Source organism: Lycorma delicatula, chromosome 1 (genome assembly GCF_047948215.1).
Source record: "Lycorma delicatula isolate Av1 chromosome 1, ASM4794821v1, whole genome shotgun sequence".
Lineage (NCBI taxonomy): Eukaryota > Metazoa > Arthropoda > Insecta > Hemiptera > Fulgoridae > Lycorma > Lycorma delicatula.
In genome coordinates, this window is record NC_134455.1 from 328,051,554 (window position 1) to 328,064,644 (window position 13,091).

Sequence of the window (13,091 nt, forward strand, 5' to 3'; positions counted from 1 at the left end):
CCTTTCTAGAGCTTTAGCTCTATCTAAATGGGAAAGTAATATATATACAAATTGTGATCAAAAAATATTTACCTGTAGGTCATAAAAACAAAAGTAATCTGTATAGTTCAGTGACTTGTCTGTGTCCCTTTCAAATTAGACCGACTCTGATCTAACAGACTTAACTCAGAAATGTTTCTGATGTTGTATGCAACTTCCTGTCACATTTCTTTTAATTTCTTCTCTGTCTTCAAATCTCTTTCCTTTAAGTAGCATTTTAAGTTAGATAAAAACCAAAAATTGCAGGGAGTCGATCTGGTGAGAAAGAAACTTGCTAAAGTTGTTCGATCTCATGTTTTGCCAAGAATTTCTGGATAAGTTGTGATGTATGCGCTGTTGTGATGAATTCTCCAATTGCCATTTCCCAGAGGTTTGGTCTTGTGCATCGAATAGCATATCTTAGCTGACAAAGAACAGTTATGTAGTACTCTTTATTGGCAGTTTGTCCTTGAGCAACATACTCTTGATGAATCATGCTTTGATAATAAAAAAAGACTGTCAGCATGACCTTCATTCACATTGCTGTATGATTGTTTGGCCTTCTTTTGTCACAGAAAACTTTGAGTTTTCCAATGGGATGACTATAACTTTGTCTCACAGTCAAAGCTATATGACCATATTTCATCTAAAGTTGTAATTTTTTTCATTCAATCAAGATCACTATCAGCACATTCCAGCATGAAACTTTCACTCTGTTTTCTTTTTGTTTATGAGTGAGAAGTTTTGGGACAAATTTTGGTGCTACATGCTGCATCCTGAAATCATCTATTAAAATCAGTTGCACTGAGCTCAATGAAATTCCTACTTTATCTTCAATCTCTCTAATTGTTATGAGAAAATCATTCTTCACCATCTGTTGAGCATGCTTGATTTTTCAGAATTTTTTCTGATGGAAGGTCTACCAGAGCATTTGTAACTTTCAACAGACATCTAGAAATGGCACAACCACATTTTAATTTATGTAACGCCCATAGTTTGTCCAAAACTATTTTGGACCATAAACTTCCATAGTCACCAAAAACTATTTGAATTTTCCTTATTGTCTTTTCTTGCGTGTTGTGAATTTTCTTACAGAATTAAATGTAGATTCTCTGTTCAACCCGTTCATTCATTTTGTATGGCAATGAAAACACCACGAGCAGTACTCGCATGTTTTACTTTCATGACTGCTGAGCAGAGACTGGATGCAATGGCGCCAAAAAGGGAATCATATGCAAACAATACAAGGACACATTCCACAATGGTCCCGTTCCTCTACTACAACTGATTACCACAATAATTATAAGGTTGGATACATATCGAATCATACCTTGCACATATACCCAAAGAGGAGGTCGAGCTCATTTTTAAAAAATTAAACAAAAAAATCAACTCAAAATAATCTTAATTTTTTACCCTATTTAAAAAAAAAATTGATGTAAAATATAAAAAATCACTACATGTTGCAGATGTATACAGGAATATTTGTAATTAAATTATGTAAACCAAAATACAGACAGACTTGTACTTTTAAAAAAATTTGCATCAAAACCATATAAGGTTGTTACAAACAAGATTATTTATTTTTTTATAAACACTCGCATACAATATCAGATCTCGCCTAGAAACACAACCTGAAAAAGGTTGTAAATCAAACAGAAACACTCAATTTTTGGAAATTGTAACAAAATATATTTACTGTGTTAGAAGTATGTATAAATTTACTATGTACACAGGGTTACTATGTAAGAAGTACATTAGATTTTATTCATTAAAATAATTTAAATGTTTGCTGTATTTCTTTTTAGATAATGTTAAGTAAAATCATAAAAAAATTATAATTTTATTATTGCATATTAATTTTTTAACATTCCATATTTTATAAATTTTAAAGAATAATATTTTGCAGTCAAATAAAATTAAAAAAAAACTGGAATTAAGCTGTTCACATTTCAAAAGTTAACCACAGAGTGATATGTGTTAAAATAATATTAATTTGGATGGTTTTTGAAAGGAGGAGATATATCAAATTAAAGAGAAAAAAGGCAGGGACTCTTCTGGTCAACATCCACCCAATCCACAGGTATCTTTAAACTGTACAAATTTTAATAATCATCTTACCTCATACAATCATAGTTTGCGTAGCAAACCTGTAGAAAGTGTAGTTATTGTTAGGCAAGTTCTTTGCCTGCCAGCTTCTGTGGCACGAGTTGTAGCGTCTTGACCTTTCATCCAGAGGTCCCGGGTTCGAATCCCAGTCAGGCATGGCATTTTTCACACGCTACTTGTCATTCATGTCATCCTCTGAAGCAATATCTAATGGTGGTCCTGGAGATTAAAAAAAAATTCTTTGCCCCATCTTTCTACATTCTTATTTATTTCCAGCTAAACAGTTTTCAATAACTGCCATTTCTTTTTAGGTAGTTTAGCAAATTTTATTCGTTTATAAATATTAATTATTGCTAATGGTTACTCTTATATAGTATAGCAAAACAATTATTTAAATGAAAAAAAAACAGAAATTACTTATTTTTTTTGAAGATACTTAACAAAAATTACTCAAAAAAAGAAAATATCATTGTTGAAGATACTCAAAAGAAAGAAAAGATCTTTGTTGAAGGTCAAATGGATGATTAATGATAGATTTTTAAAGACTTATGAATTTTAATAAATATTTCTGAAAGTATAATTCTGACATTACCTCTGAAGCGTAAAACCTGAATTATACATTTTTTTATTATCTCTAATAATCGGCATTCTCAATATTATTTATGAGTTTATGAGAGATTAACCCATTATGAATTTATGTGTCATTATTAAGCAAGAAGGAAATTATTATGAATTGATAGTGTCAAAAAATGAACATAGTTGGCAATACTAATAGAACATGTTTTTTTAGATTATAAATTGTAATTGTAATTTTGTTATTTGGGAAGTAGAATTACTAAGATGGATGAAGCAGGAAAGATATAAAATGCCGAATAGCACAGGTAAAACAAGCCTTCAGTCAGAGATATAATTTGCTTACATCAAAAATTAATTTAAACATCAGGAAAACATTTTTGAAAGTATATGTTTGGAGTGTAGCTTTATATGGAGGTGAAACTTGGACGATCGGAGTACCTGAGAAGAAAAGATTAGTAGCTTTTAAAATGTGGCGCTACAGGATAATGTTAAAAATCAGATGGGTGGACAAAGTGACAATTAAAGAGGTGTTGCGGCAAATTTATGAAGAAAGAAGCATTTGGAAAAATATAGTTAAAAGAAGAGACAGACTTATAGGCCACATATTAAGGCAACCTGGAATAGTCGCTTTAATATTGGAGAGACAAGTAGAAGGGAAAAATTGTGTAGGCAGGCTATGTTTGGAATATGTAAAACAATTGTTAGGAATGTAGGATGTAGAGGCTATACCGAAGTGAAACGACTGGCACTAGATAGGGAATCTTGAAGAGCTGCATCAAACCAGTCAAATGACAAGACAAAAAAAAATTGTAATTTATTATACTCTTGTTTCTTTGACCATCTAGATTTTAATTGCAACTCATTAAAAATAGTTCTATTTTGAATTATTATTAATGCAGTAATATTACATGATTTTTAATATTAATGTGATGCTGATAAATCAGTAGATTGTAAACTACTCTGTTTGATAAATTGTAAGACTTAAAATTGTTTAAAAGTACTCAGTAATTTATACATATTATCACTATACACATTTGATTGAACTGTAATATATTTTTTATTATAAATTTAATAAAACTATGCAATAAATTAAAAAAATAACATTGATGTGCAAGAAATGTAAAGCTGTAAAGAAACCTATGCCTTGATAAAATTTTTTTTAAATATATACAGTGTGAAGAGGCAGCTATTGAGTGTAAAGTAAAACTCTCTTCAATTCTGGAGCTTCTATGTTTTTATTTTTAGTTTGCCACCTAAATTTTTTTCAATCTCTATGTACTATACTTGGAATATAAGAATGACACCAACTCTACATATCATTACACCATAAAGATTCAGTACTTAGAAATATGGTAACAAATGATGAAATACATCTTCAAACCACTGTAGATAATGTAATTTTTCATAAAAAAAAACATACAAATTGGATTGAAAATTACATCCATTTTAAAGTAAGTTAAAAAGTACTAAAGAAACAGTTTGTTTAAACAAAACTGAGAATTTCAATAAAATATTGTCATTATTGACATTATGTGAAAGGAATGCCATTTGTAAGTTATGCAAATTGTAAAAATGTCTCAGTTAAGAAAATATAAAACTGAAAGAATGTATTTAATTAAGAAATAATTACATAATGAACACAAAATTAATGTGCACTAATCTAATCTGGATACTGATACCATCGGTGTGTGTAAATCAGGTCTTCAATTACAATTAACGTTTTTCGAGTTATTGCTCGCGGTGGTCGGCTTCGTTCTCGCTCTGTGTTTGAAGCTATTTTTTCTGAGTTTACAGTTTTGTGTTTTGTTGTTACTTTGTTTTTGTTCGTTGTTCTGTTCTTTTGTTGGTGTTCCCTGTTTATTTTTTTGTTTATTTTACGTTTTATTATTTTTTATTTTTTTTTAATATAGCTTATTTGGGTAGCCATATTGCCCATCTAGGCTATTGTGTTTGTTAGCGTTACCTAGCAACCCTAGGTAAACGTTGTACTTTCAGTTTCTTTTACTGTGTTTTTGCACTGATAAAGGACTTGTGCAGTGTACTTTGCGTGGGGATTGCTTATTTTTAAGTCTTTCTTTCGGTGGTTGTGTTTATTTTTATAAATGAAGTTATTTTGAACAGCTGACATTGTTTGTTTACAATGACCTAGTAATTTTTATGTGTTCTGTACTTTGAATTTTTTTGGTGAATTTTAACATCATGTCCGATTCCATTGGGTTTTGGTGAATTTTACTATCATGTCCGATCTCATTGGGTCTAGGGGTGTTACCCAATCTGTGGGCGAAGAGTTTTTCACCCCTCCCAGAAGGCGTAGGAGTAATAGGAGAGGAAAAACGACTCTAGAACCCAAAGGGGGGCTCTTCTGAGTAAAGTGTGGGCAAACGCACTGTGACACCGAATGAAGAGTCGAGCAGGTAATTGGAATCCTATCGAATGAGGTATAGGAAAGGCGAGGAAAAATACATAGCACGTATGATACGGCGCCGATGTTCGGCGGCTTCCTCCTCTGTGTCCGACAGTGATGGCTTTGATGATGTTGAGGAGTGTGAGGGTAGTGCTTCTGTGACGTCGGGTACTACTTTGGCCCGGTATTGACCCCCTTGGCGGTTGTAAGTAGAGGCGGGATGCGACCGTCGGCCAAGACGGAAACCAAGCGGCGGCTGCAGTCTCCCCCACCGCCCACACGGGGCGAAAAAAAGAGCAGGGCGGATAGCCTGGGCTCTATGAGGAGTCCGTGGTAGGCCTATTCGAAAGGGATCATCGTGGCCTCCGGGATTCCAATGAAGAGTTACCTTCAGCTGAGACTACCTTCTACTGAGACGAAAAGTAACAGAAGCGGGCTCACAAACTGTGCAGATGGACTATAGACAGTGTTTGGAGCAAATTGAAAAAGGAGTACTAGAGGAGAACATTTCTTCTCCAGATGTGAGGGAGTGAAGGGGTTGGATTTTGGAGTGCCAAACCAAGATATTGTAGATGTTTTTCACCTCGCTAGGGATGTCAAGTCCGACTACGGCAAGCAGCTTCTGGAGAGGGCCGTGTCGATCGGATGCTGAGGCAGGAGAAGTTCTGTAGGGGACAGGTAGTTGTGGAGAAAGGGCAAACGGAAATCCTGTTGGGTGACTTGGACGAGGAAAAATGGGGAGCTTGTTACAACACGATTGTGCTGAAGGATATCTATCAAGCGCTGAAAAGAATCAATGAACTGCAAATTACAGCCGTATATGGCGAATCGCATAGACTGGTCAGTGAGGAAGATATTTAAATATCGCAGCAGGAGAATGGGTAATACGAGTTCTGTATACTTCAAGGAGGAATGATTGTAGAAGTGGACCAACGGTACGAGTGGTCTACTGGGTAGCGTTGAGGGGTCAACCACGATCATCCTCAAATTCGACTGGACCTCTTACGCGGACCTCCGTAAAACGTTTAAGGAGATTAATAAGGATAAGGAAGAACTAGGGGATGTTCTCTGTATTAAGAAAGGGCAAGGAGAAGGCGTTCATATACAGGTTAATGACAGAGCAAGCACGTGGAGGTAGTGCAACAAACAGTTAAAGCAAGGTTAGAGGGCGTTACTGTTGCTAAGGGAACGAGGGGGAAACCTACGTACTTGTATGTCAAAGACCTTGAAGAGGATACAATGGAGGCAACAGTACTATCAGCTATAAGGGAGTTTGCTGAAGACGGTGAGGCGAAAGTGAAGGTGACATCACTCAGGTCTGTGTAAGGTAGTACGAAGAATGCCATTGTAGCCCTACCTTTTCGTAAGAAAAGGTAAAGGTTGATTGATCCTTTGTTGGGCGCCATGAGACATGACAAATCCAGGAGTTTCCGATGCCAGGAGGTAGGCTATATTTTGGCCAATTGGAGTGGTCCTGATAGATCAGACACTTCAACTTTGGCATTAGTAGTCATCAGGCCTCTCTGCAGGGAGAGATCCAAATGTATGAAGTATGGCAGGTTGAGCCACAGGACGGAGAGTGGACTGTGTTTGAAGAAGGATAGTTCAGGTCAATGTAAATAGAAGTTCCACCTCCCACAATGCTACATTTGGACTTGGGAGGTGAAACAATTCAGACATACCGGTAGTGGCAGAACTGAACCTAAGGCGGTTAACTGCTGAGAGGTGGTTGATGGACAGCACTCAGGGAGCTGCCCTATTTCTGCTTACTACATACTTATTTTACACCTCGGCTTTAATATGGTTATGTGTGGATGGAGGTTGCCAACTTTATAGTCTACAGCATTCATATCTCCCCGAACAGCAGCTTCAGTGAGTTTGAGGCTATTCTAGATGGTCTGTGCAGGGTACGGTATGGCCAGTGTAAGGGAATCATTATAGCAGGAAATTTCTATGCGAAAAATGTAGCATGGGGTGACAGCGTTACAGATGGAAGAGGCAGGCTGCTTGATGAAGTGAATGGCGGGTTGGGACTCACCTATTTGAATGATGGTGATCCCAATTCACAACTGCAGGTCAGGGATAGTGGGATCTTTTATATAGACCTGACATTTGTGTCCTCCGGATTAGTCGAGAAGATGAGGTGCTATGCTGGTTGGTTCTTCAGGAAGAGACGCTCAGCGACCATGAACTGATCTGTTTTGAAGTGGGTACTCTGTGGTCACTGAGCGCTGTGGCATCTCCTAGGAAGATTGTCAACAAGTTTGGTCTGCCTAAAGTGGAGAAAGTGGTAAGGGAATGACTGAGTCATCTTTAGGCGATATAACCAGGTGACACACGAACTGTTAAAGCCTGGTAGGAGAAGCTGTTAAGAAAGAGTTATTTCAATAAAAGTGGACGGAATGGGTGGTTGAGAAGAGGGCAGCATGTATATGGGCCAGGAGGCAATTGCAATGTGCCAACAGAAGGGGTATGTTGAAGAGGTGACACAGGAAAGACAAGCTTTACGACAGAGTAGAAAGAATATAAATACGAAATACTGGATACCAAACAGAAGAAATGGGGAAGATATTCCCCATTTGCACCTGAATAGTTACATATGAGGAGATCTTCAGGATTGTCAGTGGCAAATTTATCAAGGGCATTACCCTCACTGTCGATGGACATGTTCAAGAGATTTGTGGGCTTTCCGTTTCCAAGAATGCCATCTGAGTTGATGGATGAGATAACTGCAGTTCATATACTGATCTTTACACCAAGAGAGTTGCTGCGTGCGGCATCCAGGGTTGGAAGACGAAGATTATACCTAAGCAGGTGCATTCAGCATTCAACAACATTGTGCTGGGTGAAGTGCTCCCATGTGAATGGATTGAAACTGGTTCGAATTGAAACTGGTTCTTTTGCGAAAACCTGATAGGGAGGTTGATGATCTGAAAGAGTACTGACCTCTTTACTTTGTTAGCTTCATGGTGAAACTATTTAAGAGATTGGTGACTGAGAGACTGGTGGAGGAATTTGATCGTGGTGAGGAACTCAGCCAACATCAATTCGGTTTTCGTAGAGGCCTCACCACCATCTTAGCAATCAATAGGGTCATGCAGTTGGTGGGTAAGGTGGTGAGCGGTTCCTGAAGGAGACGATCTATCCTGGTGGTGATGCTGTTGGACATATGTAATACATTCAACTCACTGCTGTTCAGGTGGGTGGTTCAAGAACTTACAAGACGGAACATCAGGCCATATTTTGTTAGGCTCACTCAGAACTACTTTGAAGGGAGGATGATGGTAGAATGTGCAGAGGGAAGGAATTTGGAGGTTTCTATGCAAGCTGGGGTACCCCAGGGCTCCTCAGACTGCTGTACTATGAGGATACCCTACTGGATACCCTGAGGATACCCTGCTGATCTCTCCCTGGTCATTACTGGGAGGAAAGAAGAGGAGATTATGGCCAGAGGTGATACAGTGTAACCCACCGGGTTGGTCTAGTGGTGAACGCGGCTTCCCATATCAGCTAATTTGGAAGTCGAGAGTTCCAGTGTTCAACTTCTAGTAAAGACAGTTTCTTTTACAAGGATTTGAATACTAGTTGTGGATACCTGTACTTTGGTGGTTGGATTTCAATTAACCACACACCTCAGGAATGGTCGACCTGAGAATGTACAAGACTACACTTCATTTACACTCGTATATATCATCCTCACTTATCCTCTGAAGTAATACCTGAACGGTAATTCCTGGAGGCTAAACAGGAAAAGAAAAAGAAAGTGGTAATGCGGCTGGTATACGACTGGCTACAAGAAAGGAAGTTCCATTTGGCGGTGAAGACAAAATTAATTGTGATGGTAGGAGGTACCATGTGACTAAGGTCAAGTGTTTAGGGATCTGGCTCGACAGTAGGAGGTCATTCTCACCTCACATGATCAAGGCTGTTAACAAAGCAAGAAGGACGGTGGCAGTGGTCACCAGGCTGAGAGGCAGGACAGTGGACCGAGCTCCATGAGAGAGCACTGCAGAAGAAAATAGGCAGCTATAGGCATATCGGATTGCAATGGCCACTTGCCTTTGGTGTGTATAGGGCTTATCGGCCAGTCTCAAGAGAGACGGCGCTAGTAATAGTGGCCTTGCCTCTGTTTGACCTAATGGCAGAAGAGATCACCAGGAAAGCAGAAGGCATGCCAAGGGGCCAGGCAAAACAGATGTTACTGGAAAGCTGGCAGGCAAGGTGGGATAGGTCACAGGTGGGTAGGTGGACCTGGAGGCTAATCCTGGAGTTGAAGCCGTGGCTGACAAGAAGACATGGAGAACTGTCATTTTGAGCTGACGCAATTCTTGTCTGGCCACGGCTGCTTCAATAAGTATCTGTTTGAGAGGAAGCAGAAGAGGTTGGATTGGAGCTTCTACTGCGAGTGCAGTGATTCGGTGGAACACACCATCTTCTATTGTATCAGGTGTACCGAGGATAGAAGGGAGGTCCTTGCGGTGATTGGCGAGGTTAACCCTGACAATATCGTAGCAGCTGTGCTGCATGGTCCTACAAATTGAGCATTGTTCACTGGCATGATTGGTGGTACTCTGAGAATAGAGGCTTTTGAAGAGCTACAATACGAGGAAGATGGTGGATGAAAGGTCTGGAAGGGAAGAGGGGTAATTAGGCAAGGCAAGGGATTGCAATTAACCACGACCATAGACCCAGTAGGGATATTGCTTTGGGGGCCCCCCCATTAGTGGCAAAACAAGGAGAAGAACTAGTCCTAGCCGTCCAGTTGGTGCTGCTGGGAATGGCATGGTTGGGCCCAGTGTGCTCACTTGGATTGTTAGAGGCAACAGCAACTGAAAAGACCACAGACCTGGTGGGGATCCCCTTCTGGGAGAATCCTGACTAGATATGTGAGGCATGCAGAAGACCTATTCTCGGCTGCCTGGGTGGTGCTGCTGGGAATGTAGCTGGGCCCAGTATGGCCACTCGGGTGGTTAGAGGCAGTAGCACACTCCCCCAGGGTTGAGGTCAGGCCTTGGGTGGGCAGGTTGAGTGGAGGGAGAAAACTACAATTAACAAAATTATAAAATATTTATTTAAAACTTGTTTAGGAAGAAAATAATTTATTACATACACAAAAATTATCACTTTAGTGAATTCAAACACTTAATTAAAAACGTAATTTGTATATTGAAGAATCAGCCGAATTTTCTAAAGGCAGTAGCATCTAATTACTTTGAGTCCTATCATGGTTTAATAAATACTTCAAAATAATACTACGATCATCTAATTTAGTTCTGCAGTTCAATTATACAAATTCCCACTTTTAGGCAGTCTATTTATTTAGCTAAAAAAACCTCTGGCACAGATTTATATGTGATCTGTTTTGCTAATTTAATTTATTAGGCTACTTTATGCTTTTTTAGTTTATTTTTGTTATAAGTATTTTCTATAATCAGAAATGAAGATTGCAGCTACTTATTATTCTAGAGTTTCAGTGTTTAGATGCAAATAACAAGTTGTGAACAGCACTGATCCATTACCAATGAATGTCATAGCAACATAAATTGCATTTTGAATAAAGTATTAATAAATTAAAGAAACATACTTAAGCAGGATTTTGCTGTTGCTTGCCACTTTTATTGTAATTGTAGACTTACATTACGTATTTACAAATTGGATACTACCATCATCTTATTTGGGACAGATTCACTGAGGTTTACACAACAATTCTCATGCAATAAATTAGTAGTTTCCTACCTTGTCATTTATCTTTTTTTTTAAAAAAAAATATTTTTATTAATTTTCTACTATGGTACAAATCAATAAATTGAGTTTTCTGCAATGAGTATAACATTTTATGTATTGGTTCTTAACTGATTTTGCTAACATTAAGAAATTTTACTTAACTTGTTTTTACTTTTTTTGTTACAGAATTCTTTGATTGATAGATCAGCAAAAAATGCAAGCCTGATAGATGTACTTCAGGTAGAATCTTTAGATAATCATCCAGATGGAATTTTAGCTAAAATATTCCCTCATATAGCACATTCAGTTACTTTTCAGGCATTCCCATTTCCATATATTTATGATACTGTAAGTATTGCTAAGTATTATTTTTTTGTATTTATTATAATGAGTTACAATTTAAGCTCATTTATTTTTTTTAATCTTTTAAGTTTTTAAGGCTTCTACTACTGATTTCATTTAAAACAGCCTAGTTTACTACAGTCTGGGTGATCATGAAGTCTTCAGCCATCAAACATTTGAATGTAAAAATTTATTGTAAAAGGATATGTAGGCCCTGCATCATTGTTTATGATATTGATCGCAGCCTTTCTGATGGGGATGTTCTGTTCCTAATAAGGGAACAAAACACCGATTTGGATAAAGCCGCTTTTATGCGGGAATGTAGGTTGGTCTTTAAAACTGGTAGGCATGATGCCCAAAGATATCATGGAGTTTTTGAGGTAAGTGCTGGTCTCTTTCAGAGGTTTACATCTGAGGGTAGATTATTTGTTGACTTTGGATCCTGTTGGGTCAAAGAATACCTTGATGTTAAAAGATGTTTTGAGTGTTGCAGGTATGGCCACACAGCCAAATTTTTTAAATTTACGCTGGTCTGTGTGCATTGTGATTGTCCACAGAAATCAGAGGCTTGGACCTGCGTGAACTGCGAAAGGTTGCGCAAGAATCATCAGCACTCAGTTGCTAGTAGAGATTGTGGTTGTTACTTGCAGGCAGTTGAGCTATACTAAATCTCTTGATGGTTAAGTTTGGTCAACTGAATGCCCTGGTTGCTTATGTAGTTGAGTTAGGTGAAATTATTCAGCAATAGAGCCTCTATGTTATTTTCCTGCAGCACCCATTTGTGTTTAAAGGTGATCTGCCAGGTTTTTATGGCTGGAAAAGTTTTATGTAAGACATAATAGCGTGTCTGCTACCATGTGTAGGAGGTTGCTTGATAGTGTCTTTGTGTAACAGGCTTCTGACACACATCATATATTGGTCTGGCTTGTCATTAATGGTCAGGACTTGATTGTTGTCTGCTCATACTTAAGTATAGTGATCCCACTGAGGAATATCAGGGCAAGATGGGATAGGAGCTGTAGATTGATACGCCTTTTGTGGCATATTACCATTGGTAGATATATCCCTGGTAGGTCTGTGGATATATCCCTGGACTGGTCTGTGGTTGATGATTGCTCTAGTGATTTATCCACTAATACTTTTTGTGCTGATGGATGGGCTGTGCAATGTTCATGGAAGACATTTTCCTGTTCCACAGGGGCACTTCCTGCACAGGAGGGCGGATTGGCCTAGGTTTACTAATCTTATTGAGTCTGGGCTTGAAGTTTTTTCTCAGAACCTGGATGAGCTCCAGAAAATTTTACTTCTGTGTTGGTAGCAGCTACTGATAGTTCCATTCCCTGGAACTCTGGCTGAGAACGTATAGCAGGCTGGTGGACTTGGGGTTTGACTGCGATGAAGCGGTCTGTGTGTCAATGCAGGACAACATGAAGGCGATCCTGGTTGGTGCATGGCTTTACTTGCAGATAATCGCAGGGAGAGGGCCAGGTACTATCATTATATTGGTCCTCTAAGTGTAATTCGTGGCGCTCATTTGTTCAGATGCAAGGAAATAGGGATCCTTGGGGTGTTGTGTACAGAGTCCTTTGACATAAGCATAGGAAGGTAGTCCTTTTATCAGCTCTTTCGACTCAGGATGGTGTTGTGATGGACAGAGATCATGTCTTCCACATTTGTTGAATGATTTGCTGGTGAGACTTTGTTTCACCAACGTGTCCGGTGAGAAATCACTGAGTTCCATACTTAGGTACAGTCTCTTGAGATTACCAAGGTGGAGGTTCGTCAGGTGGTCTTTAGTATGGCATGACATAAAGCCCCCAGATATACTTGTATCACGGTGGAACTCCTTGTTCGTTCATTCCCCTTTATTCATGGGCCCGTTATATTTATATTTCCCAGCATGTTGGAAGCATGGAGA

At 38.5% G+C, this 13,091-nt stretch overlaps 1 protein-coding gene across 8 annotated transcripts in view; it reads left to right on the forward strand.

The window, feature by feature from the left end:
* The window catches only part of mino (glycerol-3-phosphate acyltransferase mino), a 155,345-nt gene that overhangs the window by 78,949 nt on the left and 63,305 nt on the right, over positions 1 to 13,091 (forward strand). For all 8 annotated transcript variants that reach the window (XM_075382111.1, XM_075382108.1, XM_075382110.1 and 5 more), the window contains one exon: positions 11,018 to 11,179. In XM_075382111.1, coding sequence (XP_075238226.1) covers positions 11,018 to 11,179 — 162 coding nt within the window. The remainder of the gene's footprint in view (positions 1 to 11,017; positions 11,180 to 13,091) is intronic.